Source organism: Pleuronectes platessa, chromosome 6 (genome assembly GCF_947347685.1).
Source record: "Pleuronectes platessa chromosome 6, fPlePla1.1, whole genome shotgun sequence".
Classification (NCBI taxonomy): domain Eukaryota; kingdom Metazoa; phylum Chordata; class Actinopteri; order Pleuronectiformes; family Pleuronectidae; genus Pleuronectes; species Pleuronectes platessa.
In genome coordinates this window covers 21,044,072-21,067,782 of record NC_070631.1, presented here as the reverse complement: position 1 = coordinate 21,067,782, position 23,711 = coordinate 21,044,072, and the positions used below count along the sequence as shown (strand labels likewise).

At 43.6% G+C, this 23,711-nt stretch overlaps 2 protein-coding genes across 6 annotated transcripts; one reads left to right on the top strand and one right to left on the bottom strand.

Moving 5' to 3' along the window:
• Positions 1 to 984: 984 nt before the first annotated feature.
• brpf3b (bromodomain and PHD finger containing, 3b) lies at positions 985 to 12,549 on the top strand. Of its 3 annotated transcripts, none has more exons than XM_053424411.1 (13): positions 985 to 1,376; positions 2,523 to 4,096; positions 4,255 to 4,411; positions 4,586 to 4,717; positions 5,205 to 5,333; positions 5,742 to 6,054; positions 6,863 to 7,162; positions 7,825 to 8,427; positions 9,540 to 9,621; positions 9,712 to 9,797; positions 10,062 to 10,156; positions 10,347 to 10,501; positions 11,082 to 12,549. In XM_053424411.1, the coding sequence occupies exons 2-13, from the start codon at positions 2,547 to 2,549 to the stop codon at positions 11,263 to 11,265; spliced, it is 3,786 nt and encodes a 1,261-aa protein (XP_053280386.1). In that variant the 5' UTR covers positions 985 to 1,376; positions 2,523 to 2,546; the 3' UTR covers positions 11,266 to 12,549. The 3 variants fall into 3 exon arrangements, with proteins under 3 accessions (XP_053280386.1, XP_053280385.1, XP_053280383.1); XM_053424410.1 differs by having other exon boundaries at positions 986 to 1,376; positions 7,828 to 8,427; positions 9,709 to 9,797; XM_053424408.1 differs by having other exon boundaries at positions 986 to 1,376; positions 9,709 to 9,797.
• Positions 12,110 to 23,538, bottom strand: nr1h5 (nuclear receptor subfamily 1, group H, member 5). Of its 3 annotated transcripts, none has more exons than XM_053424412.1 (11): positions 23,382 to 23,538; positions 20,807 to 20,948; positions 16,736 to 17,131; positions 16,509 to 16,649; positions 15,938 to 16,062; positions 14,884 to 14,982; positions 14,705 to 14,801; positions 13,605 to 13,721; positions 13,396 to 13,485; positions 13,086 to 13,199; positions 12,110 to 12,807 (listed from the first exon to the last, which is right to left on the bottom strand). In XM_053424412.1, exons 2-11 carry the CDS (start codon positions 20,901 to 20,903, stop codon positions 12,605 to 12,607), a joined length of 1,479 nt encoding a protein of 492 aa, XP_053280387.1. In that variant the 5' UTR covers positions 20,904 to 20,948; positions 23,382 to 23,538; the 3' UTR covers positions 12,110 to 12,604. The 3 variants fall into 3 exon arrangements, with proteins under 3 accessions (XP_053280387.1, XP_053280388.1, XP_053280389.1); XM_053424413.1 differs by having other exon boundaries at positions 20,807 to 20,942; positions 23,382 to 23,536; XM_053424414.1 differs by lacking the exon at positions 23,382 to 23,538 and adding an exon at positions 22,918 to 23,358.
• Between the last annotated feature and the right edge of the window lie 173 nt (positions 23,539 to 23,711).

The window sequence follows — 23,711 nt, the reverse complement described above, 5'->3', positions numbered from 1 at the left end:
AATGGGCTGGTAGATTTAGAGGCTGCTGTGTGATGTTAGATATAATATTGTGCAGTGGTCATTCTTAGTGTTGTAGGTCATTTTTATTTACTGTTTCACCTGTTTAAATGAGGATCCAGATCAAGACATTTTTCTGCCAGAGAGACTGATTTTAACCATGTGATGCTTGTCTGTCACCTTTCCCCTAAATAAGTGTGCGTGTGTGTGCGTGCATGTATGCAAATAGAATAAACATGAGTATGCATGTGTGCACAGATATTTTGTGTACACATGGATGACACAGGACAGGTGTCATCCAGAGCACGACTCCAGAGTTAGTTAACAGCACCGTGCTGAAACCACGTGTTCGGAGGATACGGAGCTGTTAATGAGATCAGTAGAAAATATACGATGTATTAAATAGCTTGCGCGCGTAAAATTATGACCGTGTGACGTCACGAGGGCGGGATAAACTTCTATTAGTCCTCTGTTGTCAAGGTAGCCCACGGGCGACCACACAAGCGGAACAGAAGCATTTCCTCATCAGAATAAAATTCAATAATGTAAATATGAATAGCTAAATTGATTTTCACAATTCATTCGATGAAAATCAAGCTTCAAAACGTATATGTTGTTTAAAAATAATGTATCACTCATGTCCAATGAACAAAGAAAATCAGCTGAATTTAAACCTAATCTTTTTTCATCACTTAAAAACATTTAAAAAGGCTGACCATTAAACATACTGTATTGGGGGGGGGGGGGGGGGTTATTGGATGTAAGAGGATCAAACGCAACATTAGATGTGACAAATGTTATTTGACACATTGAATCATATGAATTGAAAACTACAGCACGGCATGGACTGAATGGTAATAGAAAACTGCAAAACAACGTTATTTGCTAGATGTGATTAAAATCGGCCTCACGTTAAACGTAATCACTTTGAAACCCATTTATACCACAGTGGGGCTTTATTGTGAAAGCAGTTTTCGGAAGTCCCATTTTTTCTCTTCGGCTAACATCCATGTAGAACTCACTCCAAACAGCTAACCAGCTAGCCAGCTAGCCGAGGGAGGCAAGTAATTCTGCCTCTCGTAAAATTGGGTCGACAGTAAGTTGTTTCTCGGGCTATTGATGCAGCAATGCAGCTCGTGTTCTCCGTACATTTTCGGGGTTGATCGCTTGCCTCCCAAACGCAGTGTTGTGGAGAAACGGAGGTGTTATAAAATGACGAAATATACCGGCTGTACCAGCGAAGTGTAGCAGGCTAACGCTGTTAGCTGTTAGCTTCCAGAGTGCAGCCAGTGAAGCGGCTGGCTGGGCAACCATTACTGTAGAGGCGGCTTCACACCGCCGGCTGACGAGCTCCGTGGGTCGGTCCGTCGCAATAATAGGTAAGATGGCTTCTCCTTGACATCTTTGCTTGTGAAGTGGGTTTAAACTATGTTCTCCTTGTTGGCCAGCACTGATACAAGTCTATTCTTCGTCTTGTCAACGTTGTAAAATTATCAATCGTCGGTTCTGTCAGTCTGTTAAAGTTAGCAGGCTAGCTAGCTGATATCTTCACTTTGATGTCAGATTCCCGGATAAGTGTCAAAATACTGCGCCTTTCTTAGACCACGTGGACAAGATACTTCAACGTGACACATTAATAATGTTATTAAAAGTGTAGAAGAGCCTTTGGCAGTGTTTTAAAACTGTAAATATGGCTGACATTTTACTGTCGAAATAAGGGCACTGATCTGCTGAGACCGTGGTGTTCTCGATGCTGGTTGGCTCGGCTGTGCTTCAGTCAAACTTCCCTGCGAGCGGATTGGATGTCCCCGCTGTGTTGTGGTTAGCCCGAGAGTAGTTGACAACAATTAAATGAGATAAAGTCGAGAATTATCAAAGTCTTCATAACGGCTCTGTAATAAACTACGCACAGTTTTCTCATTAAATCGTGTGTAGACAGTGAAGAGCAAAGCTTGGCAGCTGATCCACTGGCAACATACGTAGTAATGATATGAATAGTAACGACATTGAGAGTGGTGTGAAGGAATGTTTACAATGCATGTGATAGCCCTGCCTAAGAACACTGGACAGTACACTACAATGCATGACATTTAAGATAGACTTAGCATATTTGTCATTTTGGCTTTGGTTGTAACAGTAATGACAGAAGTTTGCTTAGTTTTTCAAATTTAATATAATGATCACAAGACAAGTTGATATGTCGAAGCAGCAGAGATTAAATACAGATAGAGATTTATGTTTGATGATTTCCTCTAGTCTGCCCTTAGTTCAAAAGAATGCCAATCCATGTATGTTCAGCTTCAACTGTCACTTCAGAGGTCTGGTTAGATATTGCTGTCTGCTTAGGTAAACAGACAGCAAGGTTCACTCAATGTGATTTTAGGAAGTTTATAATGGGAAATAATGGCATAATAATATTTTCTATATTCTGTTGTTGCATCATCAAATGATCAATCTTGTGCGATAAACAGTATACATTTTGTGCTGCCTAATATTTACCGTCTTATATTCTATTTAACCAACAGAAGGGAAAGTCTAATCAGTGGCCAATGAGGAAGCCACGTCGAAAAGCCCAGGTGGCGGCAGGAGGTGAAGGAGATGTCAAGAAGTCCAATGGGACAGTTGTCGGGCGTGGCCGTGGCCGTGGCGGTGCCCGACAGCGATCTCCGTCCCCTTACAGCCTCAAAACATCTCCAAGCCGAGAAACCCTGACCTATGCCCAGTCCCAGAAGGTGGTGGAGGTGGAACTGGATGGCAGGCTTCACCGGATTTCTATTCATGACCCCCTGGAGGTCATTACTGAAGATGAGATGATGGCTCAGGACATTAGTGAGTGTAACAGTAACAAGGAGAACAGTGAGCAGTCATCACCTCCCGCCAGCAGTGCCCAAACAGTTCGCAAAGCAATAACACCTCGGGGTCGCAGGAAAGACTCCAAATGCCCCTCTATCAAATCGCCTGCTCCTTCTAAGAACCACTGCTCTAATTCCCATCCGCAAACACCTGAAAAACAACACACAACACACCATCACCACATAACGCTCCCTGAGCCTACGTTTCGTGTGCTAGAAACCTTCACAGCGGTCGAGGCAGCTCCTCTGCCCGCGGCATATTACCGTTACATGGAGCGCTCAGCTGAGGAGCAGGAAGCTGAGGCAGAATATGATATGGACGAAGAGGACACTGCCTGGCTGGAGATGGTCAATGCTGGCCGGACATCAGAGAGTTATTCGGCTGTCTCACAAGACACCTTTGAGTTGCTGGTGGACCGGCTGGAGGAGGAATCTTACCGGGAAGCCCGCAGCCGGGCCCCCTCTCAGAGTACTGTTGACGATGATGCCTTCTGCTGCGTATGCCTAGATGACGAGTGCCTCAACAGCAACGTCATCCTCTTCTGTGACTCCTGCAACCTGGCTGTGCACCAGGAGTGTTATGGAGTTCCCTATATCCCGGAGGGCCAATGGCTGTGCCGCTGCTGCCTCCAGTCCCCTCAGAGACCTGTTGACTGTATTCTGTGTCCAAACCGTGGTGGGGCCTTCAAGCAAACAAGTGATGGCCGCTGGGCGCATGTGGTCTGTGCCATCTGGATCCCTGAAGTCTGTTTTGCCAACACAGTGTTTCTGGAGCCAGTGGAAGGGGTCAGTAACATTCCCCCAGCACGCTGGAAATTGACCTGCTACCTGTGCAAGCAGAAGGGCCGTGGTGCATCTATTCAGTGCCACAAGGCCAACTGCTACACTGCATTTCACGTCACATGTGCTCAGCGCGCTGGCCTGTTTATGAAGATAGATCCTGTGCGAGAGACTAATGTCAACGGGACCATGTTCTCCGTTAAGAAGACAGCATTCTGTGAGGCGCATTCACCTCCAGGTCAAGAAACTGCATCAGATGAGGAGGGTGAAGGCAGAGTGGTGGGCAGCAGAGGGAGGGCTAGTAGAGGACGGAGTGCCTACACAGCGGGTCCAGCAACACCAAAAAAAGGCAGAAAGTCTGATGATGATGTTAAATCGGACAAAAAGAAAGGGAAGAAGAGCCCAGACTCAACAGCTCAACAAACTGCTTCACCACAAGTGACAGTGCATCAGATACCCACAAGCAGGTAAGATTCTCTTATTTTGAAGAAGCTAAAAGGTTGTGATTCTGTTGCTCATAAAAATTCAACTTTTTTTTCTTTTTTGAAAAACAATTTACAGATAGTTTTTATCATATGTCAGTAATGTTCACAGATCAACCAACCTTTACCCATTACTTGTACAGGTTGAACATCATCTGCAAAGGCATCATCTTCCAGAGGAAAAGCCAGTTCATGCAAAGGCTGCACAGCTACTGGTTACTGAAGCGTCAGGCGAGAAACGATGTGCCGCTGGTCCGGCGTTTGCACTCTAACATCCCAACCCAGAGGACTATTGAACAGGTCAGGGAAGGAAAAAGAATGGAAGCCCCTGTGTTTTTTTGTGCTATTATTATGTATATGTGCTTGGTAATTGTCTCACCAAGCTATTGCTAAAAATCATTGATTTGCTTTCGATACACATCTGGTACCGTGTACGTACAGCGGATTTCTAAAGAAATATGTTGTACTTTGTAGCCTCCGGTGGATGAGAAGGTTTCTGCAGCAAGAGAAGCACTGAGATATTGGCAGAAACTTCGGCATGACCTTGAAAAGGCCAGGTTGCTGGTGGAGCTCATCCGCAAGAGGGAGAAACTCAAACGAGAACAGGTAACAAACAAAGACGATTCTCAAATGCTCAAAGGAATTTTAATTTTTAACTGGGTGTCCTATTCAGGCTAATCCATTTTACATCTCTGAATGCACAAAGGCTCTCACTTTCCCCAGCTCTTCTTCTACATCAAAATCTTGGAGGCATTACCAGGATGAAAACACACTAGCAATAGCATTGTAAATCCATCAGGATTGACAGTTGTCCTCATGATCTACAGGACAACCAGTGGTCTGTGGATGTTAATATCTGACCAGATGAGGACTGAAAAATTATTTTCTGGTTATCCATGGACATCTTTGTAGACTGATTACGATATTAATGTGTTCTCATGTTCTCTGCATATTATTAGTTAGTAAAAATCACACAGCCCCTCATAAAATAGAACTTAGTGTTCTTTCACCTCATTTGAACCTTCTAACTATTCTGCAATCTTAATAGATACACGTATGTTGACATCACACGTGTATCATTTAACAATCACAGGTCAAAGTTCACCAGGAGGCTTTGGAGATGCAGCTGACCCCAATGTTGATGCTGCTCCGCTCCACTATGGACCAACTACAGGAGAAGGACACAGCCCAGATCTTTGCAGAGCCAGTAGACATCAAGGAGGTGAGACATGTGACTGTTCATATAGAGATGATTGGAAGAGCCTGCAAATTTATTCCAATATTTATTTCAATGACATATACATTGTTAATTCATTATTAAATAGAAAAACACAGCATTGTTCCAGATAATGTAATGACTCTTCAGGTTTATGTTCTTACCAGCAGTTTTAAGTTTTTAAATTTTGTTTCGGTGAAGCAGAGGACTCAAACACAGAACAGACAAATTTTGACTGTAGTCTGGATTTCACATTTTCCCTTTCTGCACAGCCCTGCAATATGTTTATAATACTATTTACAAGAAATTGTTGTTATGTTAAAGACCAAATTTCAGCACTTTCACAATTTCCCAAATTTGCATTTATTATTTCTATTCTTGTCGTTAACATTTGGAGCTTTGTCTTGTCTTAAGGTCCCGGATTATCTGGAGTTCATCAGCCAGCCCATAGACTTTTCCACTATGCGCTCGAAGCTGGACGGTCACGTCTACCGCTCAGTGGCTGACCTGGAGGCCGACTTCAACCTTATGGTGTCCAACTGTCTCCTCTACAATTCCAAAGAGACAGTCTTCCACCGGGCAGCACTGCGTCTTAGAGATTTGGGAGGGGCTATACTCCGCCATGCACAACGACAAGCCACCAACACCGGCCTGGACCTGGACACCGGCATGCACCTCCCAAAGTCGCCACAGAAAGGAGACTTTTACAGCTGCACCTGGGATGATGGTAAGACACAGGGGTGGGGCTCTAAAGGAAAATATGATCTCAGACATTTTTTTTAGTTGGCAGGATGGTGCTGCTGCTGGTCATTGTCTTACTATCTTTTTTTTTTCATATGTGACTCAAGATTCCGTGTGTGTGTGTGTGTTGTGCGTGTGTAGTGCAGACATGTTGTGTTTTGGGATTTGAGAGGTAATAGATATTCGTTCCTTCAACCTTCTCTCCCTCCCCCTATACTGCTTATCCTTTTAAGGGCTGACTTTCTAAGAATTGGAATTTTGACAATTTTGTAGTAGTCTGACTCGTATTAATTTGGCGGCTGAGGTGGTTTAGCTAGTGGTTTGATCTCGGTCCCCTCCAGTCCACTTTTGAAAGTGTCCTTGGGCAAGATACTGAACCCCAAATAGCTCCTGATGATTGTTTCGACTGTGTCATAGAAGGAAGCGCTGCCTATAGGAGTACTCTATGAATGTATGGGTGAATGCGAATTGTACAGTAAAGGGCTTTGACTAATCAAAAAATACTGGAAAAGTGCTACATAAATAAAGTCCATTTACCTTTTTAATTTGAAGATGGGTTGCTGCTCAATCACCCTTGTAATGTATGTGTTAGCTTTGTTGAAGGTAGCCACAGTAGGAAGTGTTGAAAGTGAAGATGACTGTGCAATACTTAAGGTTCTCATTTATAAGTACATTGCATGTCAGCTAACAAAAGCTTCAGTTAAAAAAATGCAGTTTTAAACTCGAATTTGTCCTACTATGTGGAACATGCATGTATACGTTGTGTTCGGCTGACTCCTTTCTGTTGTGTCCAGTTGACAGTGTGCTGGATCCGGACAACCGGCTCCATATGTCAGTGGAGGAACAGCTGAAGGAGCTGCTGGAGAAGCTGGACTTTGTCACCTCCATGCGATGCAGCGGCGCCCGAACTCGTCGCATGCGCCTTCTTCGCCGCGAGATCAACAACATCCGCTACAAGCAGGGCCAGCACCCCCGCCACAGGCTTCACAACGGATATCTGAAAGAAGAGGACGAGGATGATGATGATGACGAAGAGGAGGAAGACAATGACAAAGCGACCAAGGCAGATAACGGCATTTCGTCTTCGGACAAAGGTGGGCGATGAAAAGCACTGACGCTGCTAGAGAATGAAAATGCCAATGCATGTACCTTTATTTAAAAGCCACTTTTTTAACCATGAGACCAGTTGTGAACATGAGCTAATGAAACATTGTCCTCAGGTTATTGAGCCAGGGTCCCCCCCACGCACCAACCCCAACCACCCCACTGTCTCCAGTCTAGTAAGTAGGGGCCCACAGAGTCTCGTTAGCCATGGCTGCCTCACTACTCCTCTCTCCCAGTGCACTCTATGTCTGCACCTCTTCAGTACATCACTCATGGACTCACCACTCTCCATTGGCCACGTACTGTCATGCCATACCATCCCACTTACTGCAGGGCAGTCCAGTCAAACAGATTCCTGCCACTGTAGTGGGGGCAACGGAACACCTGGGATTTGTGTCAGTTCAGTCTTTGCAGGCTGCCATGTTACCATGTTGCTGGTTCACAGCAACAAGTTATTTATTCACTCGTCTTGACAAGGTCGTCCATGTCTGCAGAATGGTTCAACTCCCGTTGGACTGTGGTCAGAATGAAATGTCAATCATTTTCCAGTGTGACTACTACACCACCACATCACACTACATACTCAATTGGCACTCATTTCAAATCAATGGTAAATCACACAGAATTTCATTTTTCTCCTCTCATCTTCCAGAAGACCTCAAATCCACTTCGCCACCAACACTGGAACCTACAGGGCCGGCTCCTCCACCACGACGGGGGGATGCACAACTGGAGCCTCCCACACTGCGGCCAATCACAGGGGAGCCGCTGTCCCCCAGCTGGGCTTGCAAGCGCTTAAAGATGGACAGTGACCTCCCAGACAGCGCCACAGAGAACATTAATTGCACTAAAACACAGGAACGGCCAGCTTTGTCGCCACCTGTTTTGCACAGTGAACGGCCGGTGGTGGCCAATGGTCTGCCAGAGCCCGGCGCCCCCCCACGGCCCATCACTGGGGGAGTGGGACGACGAACCTCTGTGTTGTTCAAGAAGGCAAAAAATGGAGCAAAGCTCTTCAGAGACAGAGAAAATTCTTTGCTGAATGGAAAGGGGCTGCAGGACAACAAGGCAAGCAAAAGCCCCACAACACCCACCTCTGCAGCCAGCACCCCATGCTCCACACCTCTTTCTACTCCTTCCAAAACACCACAGAAGAGCCCAGGACCCCCCACCCTGAATGAACCGTGGACCCCAAGGCGAGACGTGTGCACAGATAGTGAGCTAGAGAGAACACCGAATCATACACTGGAAAGTGGTGAGTAATTTCACATGTATGCTAACAACAGACACGTCTTTACCTCAAGTTTCAGGGCCTTCACTCTGGCTGGTGTTTCAGAGCGTCTACTCTTGGCAGTGAAGATGCTGACTAAGATGTGATCATACAGGCAGCAGTCTGGAATCAGAACTGAACTACCAATTGACAATAGTTATGTCACAAATTCACAAATAATGACAATGTCAGACAAAATGATTTGAAGGAATATAAAGGTTGGAGTGGAGTTACAGATTTTGTGATGTCATCATCCCATTCTTTAAAAACAAAAGAACAGTCAAAACTACAGATCTAAATGTATTGTTTCTTGGTGGAATGGTGGGGTATGAGCCAAGGAAGAAACCATTAACATTGGGAAATAGGGTGGTTTTTCTATCACTGATTTAACCTAGAAAATAATTCATGGATCTTGATTAAAAAAATCTGGTTAATGTTTGCAACTGAGATCTATGAGTATGTGAAATTTGGTGCAGTTTGATTGAATTTTCAGCTTTAGCAGGTTAGTGAAGTAACACTGAATCCATATTCTAAACATTTCAAACTATTTTATTTTAGCTTTCATATATTACTTTTAGTTAAATGAGGAAAATGGCTTATGAGCTTGTTTCTTCCTATTTCAGTCTCTAGATCAAGCAATGCCTCAGCTACCCTCTACTTGTATTACCTTGAATAAAAAAAAAAATATATATATACTAACAACTTTTGAAACTAACACTTTAGTAGCACTTAAATGGCACTTATTTATAGCACTTTGTAGTTAAGCTTTATTTTGAAGAAATTGTACTTTCTTGATTCTTTTCGTCCTGGGTCTGTACCCTCAGGGTTGAATGCACTTATTGTAAGTCGCTTTGGATAAAAGCGTCAGCTAAATGAAATGTAATGTAATGTAATCTAAGATTAATGGGTGCTGTACTCCTTTGCACAGAATATGGTCATAGCACTGCATTGATTTGCTGTTTTTTCGTTGTGACTGAGCTAAGACTAAATACAGAAAATCCCTTTCTTAGCTCTTTTAAATATTTTCTCTCTAGTCTTGCTCTGGGTCTTGTCATTCCAGCAGGAACTGTTCTGAGATTCATTTAATTTGATTTCAGGACTCACCAACGGCTTCAACAAGCACAAAGACGCTGGCTCTGACTCTGAGTACAGCCCCTGCCCTGTCCTCCAAAAAGAAATGTAAGACATGGTGTCTCTGTGGTCGTCGCTTGTCTGCCTTTAGTCATGATGCACAATACACTGACCAAACCACGTGCTGTCTTACAGCAGCTCGCCGCCCAAACGAAGCCTCGGGAAACCAGCTCTTTCCAAAGTTCCCTACTGGGAGATACTCAATGGAGACTCTGATTACACCGGTATGTCTCTGTTTTTGACAGAATATTTCATTTAACGTTTTTTTCCCTTCAGCATAAACAGCAATCTGATTATCTATAGGAACATTATATTTGTATATTTGTTGGTGACATGAATGCTCCCTCTGTCTGAGCATTAAACCAGTCAGCATGTGGGTCATTACCTGTCCGTGCAGATAAAGAACCTCTCTGCATTCAGCCGATCAGTTTTTCCTGGAAGTTGAGGACGCAAACCAATGGTTGTAAGAGTCTGCTGATGTCTTGCAGGGAATGTCAGCCAAAAATCCGAGGAAGCGGCAGAGCTGGAGCCTCTAGATCTGGTTTGGGCAAAGTGTCGTGGATATCCCTCCTATCCTGCTCTGGTAACCCCCTATTTCATCTAACACTTGGGCTGTCAACAGGTGCTGGAGCTTTTAAATAAGCAGCTTTCACCAAACCATTTTTTAAGAACTACTAATGATGAGATTTCCTGAGATTACATTACAACTGAATGAGAGAACAAAGCTAAGAGCAAACCTCAAGTGCCTCTTTGACTGACTGTTTTTGTACCAGATCATTGACCCAGAGATGCCTGAGGAGGGCCTGCTGCACAACGGGGTACCCATCCCCATCCCACCCAAAGATGTCCTACACCTGGGGGAGCAGAGACAGGAGGAGGCCGACGAGAGGCTCTTCCTGGTGCTTTTCTTTGACAACAAGCGAACATGGTGAGTCTCACAAAGTGTGTGTTCACGACACTTCAGATGCCAGAATTAAAAACAGTAGGCGATGAGTTAAATTACAAAAATCGAATTCCCTTTCAATTAAAATGACCACCTTGAAATCCACTCTCATCCTAACCAGAGAGCTGCATGTGCAGATAGAGTTTGGGTTTGCAGGTGAACATCCATCCTATAGTTAATGTTACCAAAGTAAATCACTGGATCCGTAGTTTATTTTATTTAAAAAAAGAAAGGACGGCTCTCTTAGTGACCATCGGCAGCACCAGAGTTAAAACATCTGTAAAGATTTTACTGCTTCGGCAGATTGGATTCAGCATTAACCTGGTAGATACCACTTTTGAGTTCAGGACTATACAGTTCTCTACAATAAGGGTATTGTCCCCCACACATCCAATACCCAGCCGATCAGCTCCAAAAGTTATTCATATTGAGATACCAGGTAATAGTCATACCGAGTTGGTTAAGATCCATCAATGCATTGTTGAGTTATTTTACTCAGCATCTCTGCAAACAATATCACAAAAATCTTCCTTAACACAGTCTGCATGTGTGTCTGGTTTTGCAGGCAGTGGCTCCCTCGTGAAAAGGTGACACCCTTGGGTGTAGACGACACAGGGGACAAGCTGCGTATAATGGAGGGCCGCAAGGCCAGCATCCGCAAGTCTGTCCAGGTGGCGTACGACCGGGCTATGATCCACCAGAGCAGAGTCAGCCACAGCCAAGGCTTCGTGGCCTCCAACTTCCTGTAGAGGGCGACAGTGAGCCCCCCCACCATCAGCCACTATGCATCCATCGTCTTAAAGCAGTGGATGGGGCGAGTCCCACTGCGGGTTGAATTTATATTCCCACTGCTCTGAAGAGGTTGACATGGCAGCACAGAATCCCAACTGTAGTAGATTATCAAACCACTAGTGTCAGACACGGAGTGGTCGTGTTTGCCTTGTGTTGAGGATGTGGAGCTCCAGGGGATGATGATGAAGTCACCTTCAAGTCTCAAGTCTCTGAGTGTGTGGAGGTTTCTTCTCTCTCCACCTCTGTGTGATGAGACTGTGTGTCTGGATCTAATGTAAAAGAAGTTCCCTCTATTTTGTTAAATACTACTGCCAAGGAATCAAATTGTCAGAAAAGAGATTTGACATATTTATATGAACCACAGAAGACAAATGAATGGATCACTGCCATCTTTTATACAATAGCTTTTTACATTTAAAACTTTTACAAAGACACTTGTATATTATAAAGGCACACTTTGTGTACATATGTATGTGTTTTATCAAAACTCAATTTTAATTTAAACGTTGCCGTTTTTAAAATTGCGTATTTCAATCAACCCACGAGGGGCAAAGTGAGGCTGTGTATATATGTGGAGATAAAATAATTCCTGACTTGCTGCAGTGTACTTAGGTTGTTTGATGTAATGTGATTTTGTTGTGTGTATGTGTGCGTGTCTGCGTGTGTCCGTGTGCGTGCGTGTGTGTACATTGAGAGCATACAACAAAATGAACTGTTCTTTATATTTGAATTCTCTTTTTTAATACTGAGAGAAATTATTTATTTATGGAAGACAGAACTATAGAAATAAAGCTATATTGGTTAAAAGTTGAGAATTAAATTTTATTTAAAACAAATGGAGTGAGGTTTTAAAAAATAAAACGTACAGCAAACATTTGAACAGATTGAATCATGTTTGGTTGATGATTTGACTCAATCGCCATCATTTACTCACCATCCCCCAGAAGTGTCTATTTATTGATGAGAGCCCCATTTTGTCAAATGGACAAATACACCTTTATAAGCTTGTACTACCTGCATATTTTACCTGCCCACCAAATATTTTGTCTGAACCAGTCTTTCCTCCTTTTGGAAAATAGATGCTGAATTAAAAACATTTTGTGATACTTTAACTGCAGTTTTTGTTTTAATAGGGAAATTTCTGTGAAAAATTCCATTTAGGTTTTTTTTCAAACCACACTCAGCAAAGTGGGAAGTATATGTCAGCTATAAACAGTTGTAAAAAGAGATATAAACATTTATTTGGTCAAAAAACTAGAGCAGTCCACAAGCACATTCAGTCCAAAGCTGTCTACGTCAGGGTCCAGGCTGCTGTCTGGTCAGCAGGAGGTAATTGTGACGGAGGGTGCGGAGCTCCGTCAGTCTGCCAAGCAGGCGGCCAAACCGCTGTGGTCCCCCTCGCGTGGCTCCGGCCTGGGCCCCACACACCCTGGACAGCAGGTCCAGGATCAGCTCTTGCATTCTCTCAACACAGCTGGTGATGTGCAGGGACGCCCGGTCTGTAGGACAGGGACACATGAGCACTAACTCTTAGCGTTCATATCCTAACACTGATCTGACTAATCAAACTCTCCGAACCGCTACAGTCGTCTGTTTCCAGCTCTGATCAAATCTACAGGCACATTCTGAGTGAATCATTCAGGCTTGTATTTGACTATCTGGACCTGCTGAAGAGCTGCAGATAGGTTTATACTGATTATTTACACTTAAACAAAGAACTTCCATCTCCTCACTTGATTGGATTAGTTCAAACCAAACACATGTTTCCTGCTCTGACCTGAGCAGAGCAGAGCTGTGGCAGTGAGCAGGCTGTACTCCGCCTCCGTCACCCGCAGAGTTTTCATGCTGTGGAAGAAGGTGAGCACCGGGCCGAAGAGATCCTCGCCGCTTCCTGTTCGCACAAACAAACGAGAGAGGCCAATGTTCATTTTCATTTGTCTGTCAGCATAGAAATTACTGAACGGATTTGAACCAAACTTGGTGGAGGGATGGGGTGGGGAGCTGGAGGGCCTTGTTAAAGTTTGTCTAAAAAACATGGATCCAGGAATTGCAAGTTCTTTTCTGAGGGAGTGTATTTCTGAACTTACCTGAATCGACCAGCGTCGTACTCTGGAGGTTTTCCGTCGACTCTACATTTCTCAGCCAGTTGTGTGTTGATGTACTGAAAACCTGCAGGGCTGATAATAAAAAGAAAGAAATATGTACTCGCTGACTCAACATTAAGTCATAAATGTTGGTTCTCTGAAATGCCATATGTCATATGTTTTCTGATTTTGTCTCCTGCTGGTGTATTCACCTGGACTGGAGCTTGTTGGGTTATTGGAGAACTGCTGAGCTGAGAGCAGAAACATGACCTCCAGTGAGGAGACAGACAACAGAGAGCTTTGGTCGGAAAAATCCAGAAGCTCAAAACCTGGACCAAAAACAACACAACTTTACTGTTTGTGATAGAACCTAATGTTAGCATCACACGCTACACACAATGGTTATGACAGTAGTTGGCACTGCATTCAAATATACTGCCTTTCTGTGTTCTTATCGTTTAGTTTAAGTGTCTAATTCTTATTATATTCAAACACAATTTGCCATCTGTCATTTTTTATGTGGTATTTTCATATCATGTAATTATATTTGGATTAAGCAATTTTTTATGGTGACATGAAAATCAAAAAAGTTGCTACTCGACCAACTACCAACATTGGTTCTTTCTCATCTTATTCTGCAGAACTTTTGCTGAAATATGAATATTTCAAGGTAAAATCTCGATTTGAATTACTGTTTAAAACTTCAAGACCGACAATGAGCTGATCAAACTAATAAGTTAATGGTCAAAGTCAGTCCTAGATCCAACAAAATGCTGGTAGATATTTGCACTGGATTACACAGTGTGTCTGTGACAGCAGGACATAGTCCTTCATACATGCACCTTGATGTTTCCACTAGTAAATAACTGAGCTTTAACAAAATTCTGACTTGAGTTTAAATTTAATCTAAATCTGCGTAAGGAAGAACTTTACGGGAGGAAGACAACTTTATGAAACAGAATCGTACCTTGTTAGTTTTTGTCTTTTCATGGGATTCATTTACAATAAAAAGAAGAGTATAGTCAGTCTTCTCTTTTGCTATCAATGTCATGGTAGAAAATGGAAGTTTCTAAAATGTTTAAATAGCTCAGGTTGGTTAATTGGCATAACCGTGCTTAAAAAAAAACAAGCATTTGGAAAGGTCAATGGTCAAATCACGAGGGCTATATTTCAAAAGGGCCTTTTATTTTTATTAAGCGCACAGGTCCTCTCATCTCTTTTATCTTCTTTAAATATTAGAATCTCACTCTTATTAGGGTATTAACAAGGAATATAATAGAATTTGAGGGTCAGATATTATTGTCTGTCATACCTGGTACTGTCCTGGCAAACTGCAGCAGTCTGTCCAGGTGTGGTGACACAACATGAGACAGACCCTCCACCTCTTCTGTGTAAGGCCACTCGAACAACTGAGCACATACACACAAGAAATCATGAGGACAACATGAGAGCTGTTGATTTGGGAGCGTGAGTTCCCACACTGTGACCTACCCTGCTGTGGCTGCTGCCCTGAGCTCTGTACAGGCGATGGGCCTCCACCATCCGGTCCACTATGTACTTCTGTTCTTGGGTTAAACTGGTGGACACAGTCTGATGGAAGTTAACACAACATGAGATTAAACCAGTGTCTTTAATCTGACATCACTTCTCTATGGTAAATCTGAGAGGTAGGAAGATTTGAGAAGGCAGATCATTGCTGTCATGCCAATTTGACACCAGCCTGGGGGAGAAGAGGTTATTCTTGTTTTGTTGAATCGTCCAGCAGGCTGACAATCGCTAACTTATATCAACCATCCAATGAAGCCAAACATAAACCCACAAATGACCACCCATCACATGAATCCCACTGGAGGAGCCGGGGATCGAACCTTGACACTCTCTACCTCCTGAGTCACAAGTATTTGCCCTCAACCATTGAGCTAATCAACCACATGATCACCAGCAGCAACAATCCAACAAACATTCAAACCAAGGTTATCAGCGATTCTGCCCTTAAAGGGTCAGTGTGTGGCATTTAGTGACTTCTAGTGGTGACGTTGCATGGTGCAGCTGAGAACCCCTCACCTCCCCCTCCCTTTCCAAACATGAGAGAGAACTTGTAGTAACCTTCAGTTGTCATAAAAACACAAAAGGTGTTTAGTCCAGGTTGGGCTACTGTAATAAACATGACCTATATAATAATAATGTTTAGATTTAGACACGCCAACGTCCCTCAAACCAATAGTCAACGACTACATGACTAACAATGCTAAATGCTACTGGAAGCATGCTAACAATGACAGTGCTAGCATGCAGCTGTTTAGCTGCCAAAGATTACAATAGATCATCTTAGTTTAAGCTTTTAAATGCTAAAATGAGTTAACCAAGACTTATTCATAAAGAAAAGCTCAGGCTGATGGGAATGTGTATTAAGTGATGCCTCTAGTTGTTGAGATATCTCAGTCTACAAATGACCATCAGCGCCACCTCCTGGACCACCATGTCATGACCATAGCTACATCCTCTCAGACAAGCAAACATTCACAGACAGCGGTTCCTGCTGCACCTGTCCAGGTAGTCTGCTGGTGGAGCTGACCCTCCTGCTGTCTGTCAGCTCCTCGTCCTCCTGTCCTCGGCCTTTACCTCCTTTCCTCAGTCGCTTGGACTGACACTGCACCTCGGTCAGAAGGCCTGGGGAGAGGGAGATATACATATACAAATCATTCAAATACATTGTGTTTAAGGAGATTCTCCAACAATCTTTTGCTTCCATCATGTTAAGTTAAACCTATGATTTGATGTAGCTCAACATGTGATGATAATAACAAAGTGTATTTCTATAGCGTCTTATAAAGCCAGATTTACACGGTGTTAAATGCAAATACAGCAGATCATAGAAAAGCCAGATCATACTCAGCAATGCGATTAATCAAACCCGGTAAAACAAGAACAATAAAACAGTAAAATAAAATAATAATAATGTGTTTAAATAATATAAAAATTATTAGAAATAATAATCTAAAGTCTATACAGATACGTTTTTAACTAGTTTTTAAACTGAGAGTGATTCTGCAGTTCTGATGTTGAGTGTGTTTCACAGCATAGGAGATAAAACCATAAAAGCATACGATTCTTACACTCAGCCAGCATTCCCACCGCACGGCACTTCCTCAGCCGGCAGTCTTGACACTTCCTCCTCATGTACATGTCCATCTCACAGGCCCCACCACTCTTACAGTGATACACAGCCTTTTTAGTGACACTACGCCTGAAGAAGCCTGCGACAAAAAGGAAAGAGGGACCCGGTGAGGTTCAAACAAAGAGTAAATGACTCTGAAGGCGAAGACGGTGAGGTGAGGAATACCTTTGCATCCCTCACAGGTGAGAGCGTTGTAGTGATACCCCGATGCTTTATCTCCACACACCACACACAGCTCGTCCTGACCTCTGCTCTTCCCCACCGACCCCACCCGCGACCTCCGCCCCAGAGTCAGCCCGACTGCTCCGATCCCCTGAACCAGGCCCCCACAGTAGGACTCGGGGCTGGGGACGCAGGGGACTTCCAGGCAGTGAGAGCTGTAGTGGTACGGGGGATGGCAGAGCTGCGAGGAAGAAGAGGAGGACGGTGAGGAGGTGGAGGAGGGCGGCGAGCCGTAGAGGGAGAAGGGCAGGTTTGCAGAGGCGTACTGTTGTTGGCTGTAAGGGAGCAGCTGGAGGTCAGGGTCCTGCAGGGGGTAGCCCAGAGGGTCAGCCAGCATGTCTGAGATGGAAAAGGATAGAGCCAATCTGAGTTAATCTGCAGCTGAAAATAATATTAACATCTGTTTGAGTCACGTTTGCTAAAAACTGCAGTTTCCAGGTGTTTCAAGAAAATACTGAGCCTGTCTCTTTTTAAAATATGAAACAGGACATGTGTGAGAACAACTGCACTGGGAGCTGAGACACACAAACTGGTAGGTAAGTAAAAAATACAGACTATTATGCTGTTGGTTTAAAGAAATAGATTAATCCTTTAAGATTGATATAACACCATATCGTATTTCTTTTTCCTCATGTACATCCTGATTTGAAAGCACATACAACACCTGTATTAAGGAACTTATAATAACTGTGAACAAGCAGCCGTGGTATGTAACAAAGTATATTTACTCTGTCACTGTACTTACCGTATACTTTCATGTGACTATACTTTACTTTAGTAGTAGCCTTCATAAATATCTGTACTTTCTACTCCACCACATTTTTACAAAGAATTGTGTTGCATCGTTTCTATCTTTTCAAAAGTAATAACTAGAGGTAATTGGTTCACTGATCCAATCCGAGCAGTAAGTTAATATTAGACCCCGCCTCCTTCGAAGAGAGCAAAGTGTATCTGCTGGAGGTGAAGAAGAAACCCTGCCAGGAATCAGCCAGAATGATGTTGTAGACCATTGCATACAGGCTACACTCAACAAGAATTCTAAATTGTAACTATATTCAAGAGCAAGTACTTTTTTATGTGGGTACTTTTACTTTCACTCTCGTACATTTCTGTCAATTCATTTGTACATAAACTTCAGTCAAATGTTTGAGTATTTCCTCCAACACTGTGAACAAGTTCATAGCTGTCATCTTAGAAAGTTGAGGTATAGGAAGTATCCCTAGTAGTGAATCCTGTCATTAACTGAGCCACAGGAGGAAAATATAAGAATGGACGGAGACATTGGCAGAAATGTAATTTCATATTTGACGTCAAAGAGCATGAGGGGAATGTGGTGTGACTTGACTCGTGTGACTTTGGTGCCTTTCATAACTCTTGGGGGATACAATAAAAAGCCAAGAGCAGAGTGAGACCTTGTGAACTGGTCCAGAAACAGGATGCAGCTGAGAGCTCCCACTGCCATTAGAATTTTCCTGGGCTCGTCATTGGGTCTGTACTGGTCGTTAAGTGTAGCGACAGCATTAAAACATCTGAGTCCTGTCTCTGTTGAGAAAACATGTTTGACCACTGGCAGCTTTCTAATGTACAGCTGGACCAGCACTACTGGGATCTATAAATCTGTAAATCTGTAAACCCCCCCCCCCCCCCCCCAATTCTCTTTTTAAAGGGTAAAACTGTTTAAAACATGAAGATGAGGGCTGATAGTAATACTCCATCTCTTATTATCTGCTAAATGTATGTTACTGTATTTTACAAGGTCGAAGAATTCCTTTAAATCTGGGGTTGGTAATCCTGGAAAAGCTTCATTTGCAACCAATCCCACCACCTCTCATCGGCGCTCTTGTCAAAGCCACGCCTCCAGAACACATGAACAAGCAGTGACTGATAACTGCTACAAGCCGACTGCTCGTGACCCTCTCGCTAAGTTGTGACTATCTGTCATATAGGTCTCTCTGGGATTGATGGCTATCGGGTTGTGAAGAGGATATCTCAACAAATGAAAAAACAAACATCTTACCAACTTTACCTTTAAACTCAACTTGCTTGTATGATTTGATCATTTATGACCATCAAGTCAGGGGAACCATGACTTTGAGTCAGGATTCAAAAACACTGTATCCTACTCTTCCCAAGATGCAACTACACACCAGTTTTAGCTCAGATCTTCCCATCTAATAAGTGCCCAGGTACTTGAGCCTCTACACCCGTCAGTCATAACATTGCTTTCTGTTAGAAAGTCCAAAAGCCGGGGTGGAGATGATCCTAATGACCACTGATGGATTTCTTAATGCTGCTACTGTACAAAAGTGCAGAAGCCAACAGATCCAAGGGCTCAAGGTCAAGTCATATCAACTCCAAATAATCGTTTTTCCCTCCATGAAGCATCCACCTCTCTCGTCCCCTTCAAGATTTGCCTGAATTTGACCATCAGCCGTGGTTTCAGTGGATGCTGCGTCTGTGAGGTGAGGCTCCGCATCTTAACTGCTGCCTTTTATATAAAGTATATATAAATATATATATATGATCTTTTATAATAACGGTGGAGAAATGGCTGAAATGTTCTCCGCTGTGACTTTCGGGTAAAATAAAACAGAATCTAAACCATAATGCCGAAATGACCTTTGCAGTGTCTGTGCACGCCACTGTCACGATGAATCGGTCAGTAATGACTGTTACAGTAAATTCTCATCAAAAACAGATACATTTGATTCCAGAGTGAAAAACATTAGAGGATTTTGATGATGGACAAATTGATGTGGATTGACACCCCTGCTCTCAGCCAGAAAATAATCATGGAAACGTGTCTAAATGTCACTCATTAACCTTTCTGTTGTCTCCTCTCGTTGGTTTTCTCTCCAGATGTTTCCTGTCTTCACCCGACTGTGACAGTAATTATTTGGTGGGAGGAGGAGGAGGAGGCGGGGGGGGGGGTCCTTGCTTCCTCGGCGTGTGACAGAGCTGTGGTTCGTACTGTTTGTAAACCATTCGAACGCTGTCTAAACACTCCTCAGCCTCCCCTCCATCCCACGCACGCAAGGAAGCCAAACAACACCCGCAAACCACCCCCCATAGCTCCCCCCCCACGCCTCACCCCCCTCTCCTAAAGGCCAAGAGGGGAGACAACAGGGGGGGGGAATTTGTTGATGGTGTACATCGGTATCCTCCCCTCTATGAACGCTGCGAGCCGGCTCAAGAACTATTTTCTCCATGACATGAAGTTCTCAAAGGTGGTAAGAAAAACTTTGGGAAATCATAATTAGTCCCAGCAGTTTAAATAGGTCTGTATACCAGATTTATTAAAGATTCGTGTTTTATTAATAAAAACGAGTTTTCTCTCTTAACACCAGCGGTATCTCACACATCTATAGCATAAGCAGTTCTATTGCCCAGGTAACCCAAGTAAAAACTGTCACGAGTTTAATCGTGTCTGCTGTGGATTTATTATAAATTACAGAGACACATATTCTTGAAAGAGATGTTTGCTTTTGAATTTTTTAGATGCGATCTGTGGAAGTTGAGAGCTCTATGAAAGAAATGTAAAAAAGTTAACAAGCTCTGAGATGTTGCTTTGTATTTTCTGTTCATTCGTTGTATTGAAATACAGTTAGAAACTATAATAAGGATTTTATTAGAATATCTGGAAAAACGAGGCTAAGTGAAGTAAGTGAGAAAACTGTGATTTTAACTTGGGTGAATGAAGTCTTTACCATAGCAGCAAACATAAACAAGAAATATCAACCTGCCATTGAAACCAATGAAGTTACACAGAATCATTTGAAGTCACTCACCACTGATCTATGCAAGAGCTACATCCTGAATACCCAGTCTTTCATTGAATTTAAATACAACTGGCTTTTAACATTGTTATCACAACACTCCAGTAAAGACAGAGCATCATTCATTCTCATGTCAGTCGTTAATGTGTCTGTAACTGACGTCACAGCAGAGAAGTGAGAACAGAAGGATGAGGAATATTAAAAAGCAGGAGAGAGAGAAGTGTCACTTTGGACTCACCGTAGTACTGGAGCTGCTCGCTGGAGCAGTAACCATCCGAAGTGGAGAGAAACCCCCCTGCTGAAAAGCTCATCTCCAACTCTGTCCACTCTCTCATCTGGACACAAGATCCTCTCTTCAGCTACTAATGCTGGATCTATCTCTTTACACAAACACACACACACACACACACAGAGAGACAATTACTCACACACATTCACACAGATATGAAGGATCTGGGAAGTGCAGAGACATTCCTTAATCCCCAAGATGCGTGCAGGTCTCTTAGCTGTCCAGTCTGATATCCCAGCCTATTTTTAAAAAAGCAGAGAGGAAAGAGTGCAGCTGAGGCTCTTGGTCAGTGGTGGACCAACGCTGGAGGAGGTCTCAACCCATCCCCCGGGGGGGGGCGAAAGGGAAAGCAGGGACACCCAGGAAGGACAGGGATGGGACTGTGGTCCAAACAGCTGGACCTGGCAGGGACTTCACAGATCATGAAGACAATGGGGATGGATGGAGTGTGTGTCTGTGTCTTTGTGTGTGTGTGTGTGTGTGTGTGTGTGTGTGTGTGTGTGTGTGTGTGTGTGTGTGTGTAACATCCTGGGTTAAAGACACACTTTTTCAATTTAATCTGATGAGTTGTACCATAAAAAATCTTATCATGAGGTAAATTGAAATAAGATAATATGAGCATTTAATTCATTACATGCTTCTTGTAAAGTTTTTTTTACTTTCTGGCATGTTCAGTCCAGTTGAACAAACTGTATGACTTCTAATGAGCTATTTTCTATACGTGTGTATGTGTGTGTGTGTGTGTGTGTGTGTCTGTCCGTTTGCCCACCAAGCCTTGGGAGTGTGTTTACTCTGCCTTTTGTTTACCACTGGTCTGTTTGTGCTGCAGTTAATATTGGACAGTCATTAGATTTAAGCGGCCCGGGGACCTCGGCCTCCCCCACAGACGGTTAACCAGGCCGAGCAAAGAGCGAGAGGAGTCGAGGCTCCAAGGATTGACCTCAACACTGGCCCGTGCATCTCTGAGCGGGGTCGTCCGACATGCAGCATGCTCGCTCAGGATTAACTGCGTCCTCCCAGCCGCACACCATCGCTTTCACTGGCTCATTATGGGAACCAGTGCTGACCCGTGGATAGCAAAGTCACGGTCACTGAAGCTGTAGCCTTAACTGAGAGATAGCAATCGATCGTGATGACAAATAAAACAGGAATTTAGTTGCTAGCTGCACTGTGTGTTTGTGTGTGTGTGCGCGCGTGTGTGCATGTGTGTGTTTTAGATTATGTCCCAAAGGTAAACTGGTACAAGTGTCGCCACAGTTCACAATGACAACTCTGCTTCAAGTCACCATAGAAGAGGAAGAAGCAGAAACCAAAAGATGGTATCTCAACTTAAAACGACAAATTTGCAAAAGAAACACACACACACACACACATATATATATACACAACCCTTATGTTGAATGAACAGCACAGTATCATCTGCGTAGAGCATGATTGCATCACAGACAAATGCTGCTACAATAGATTGATCGTTTTGTGAAGAATGGCAGGAATCCACTGAAGTCTACTGATGTTTCTCAGTTAACAGCCGCGGGTCTCGTAACCTGTCAACACACATGTGGCAAAACGAGCCGTCGGCCGCTCCTCCGACTCTCTCTGACCCCCGAGGAATGGACGGAGAGCAGAGAGCCGGCAGCAGCACTGAGAGTGACACTAAGCGATGGGGACAATATTTGAGAGGGTTAGGGTTAGGGTTGTCACCATGGATCTTCTGGAGGTGTCACACTGTTGGACATGGGCCTGGCTGCAAGGGCTCGCTTCGGGGGGGGGGGGGGGGGGGGGGTTTGAGCACATTCACATAAAACATGGTTACTTCAACTGGACTCACTGGTTCACTGAATCACCAAGAGGCCTGATGATATGTGTTTTAAAAAGAGACACAGTACGATGAGGTGAACACAGGAAAAAAGTCAAATCAGGCCTTTCCGCTCAACACAAAACAAAACAAACCAAACTTAAACACACAACTAAGTCCACTTCTCCTATGTGTTTCAGACCAAAAAAAAGCCAAACTTGTAGTATGTTCAAGCTCTTGGACTCATTAGTCCTGAATCACTCACAGAACAAAGCCTGGAGATAAATTCAGCACATCATAAATCCCTTCAGGACGCCGTCTCCGTGTGGCCAGCTCCTCTCTGTTATCAGGGAGCTGCTGGCTGGTAGCTGCAGCTCGATAATGGCCCGCACTGTTTACTGATCCTCGCAGGAAACTGACGCTCACATTAAAGTGGCCTCGGGATTTTTAGAGTAAAGTCCACAGTTCATTTCTGAGCATATGTGGATGAGTGCAGTCATGAGGTATCTGGCTATCATGAGAAGGAATGTATTATCCAGAGCTAGCTATGTCCACTTAAAGAATTTGTTCTTTCGGGGTTACCGAGACATTGGAATTTCAAATTACATTTGATCAATTACTCCCATTGGAACATTGGTTCAGAGTTCATCTTTATCATGATCTTTGAGTCAGCATCACTTAACAACACCTTCAGCTGTGTTAAGGGAGGAACAGAGGCTGTGGACTCACCGCTGAGGAGCCTTCCCGCTGTGCAGAGCGTCTGGACGTCCTCTCACGCTATCCAACTCTCACTTTTTGTAACGTTGACTGCAGACCAGCCTCCATTCTCTCACACACACACACCGACACACACACAAAGTAAACAGAACCTTTCAAATGAGACAGTGGCTCCTCATGTGTGTTCAGTGGGGCATGCAGCAACGAGACCAAAGATCTTCTCCTTTTCCTGTAAATGTTCACATGTTCTCGTGCGGGACAAAACATTTTCAGTGAGAAAAAAAGAGATTATTCATGGCCATCATATGGGAATGAATTGGATAAACAGCAGGGGGACAAAAG

Excerpts from the sequence above, each read along its gene's own strand:
- nr1h5 (XM_053424412.1), bottom strand. The coding sequence starts at position 20,903 with ATGAGAGAGTGGACAGAGTTGGAGATGAGCTTTTCAGCAGGGGGGTTT. Across the intron at positions 14,983-15,937 it reads CCAGCAGACTACCTGGACAG|ACTGTGTCCACCAGTTTAAC; the intron begins GTGCAGCAGGAA and ends AACTTCCATCAG. Across the intron at positions 13,722-14,704 it reads GTTTGCCAGGACAGTACCAG|GTTTTGAGCTTCTGGATTTT; the intron begins GTATGACAGACA and ends TTTTTGGTCCAG.
- brpf3b (XM_053424408.1), top strand. The coding sequence starts at position 2,547 with ATGAGGAAGCCACGTCGAAAAGCCCAGGTGGCGGCAGGAGGTGAAGGA. Across the intron at positions 5,334-5,741 it reads AGCCAGTAGACATCAAGGAG|GTCCCGGATTATCTGGAGTT; the intron begins GTGAGACATGTG and ends TCTTGTCTTAAG. Across the intron at positions 9,622-9,708 it reads CCTGTCCTCCAAAAAGAAAT|CAGCTCGCCGCCCAAACGAA; the intron begins GTAAGACATGGT and ends GCTGTCTTACAG.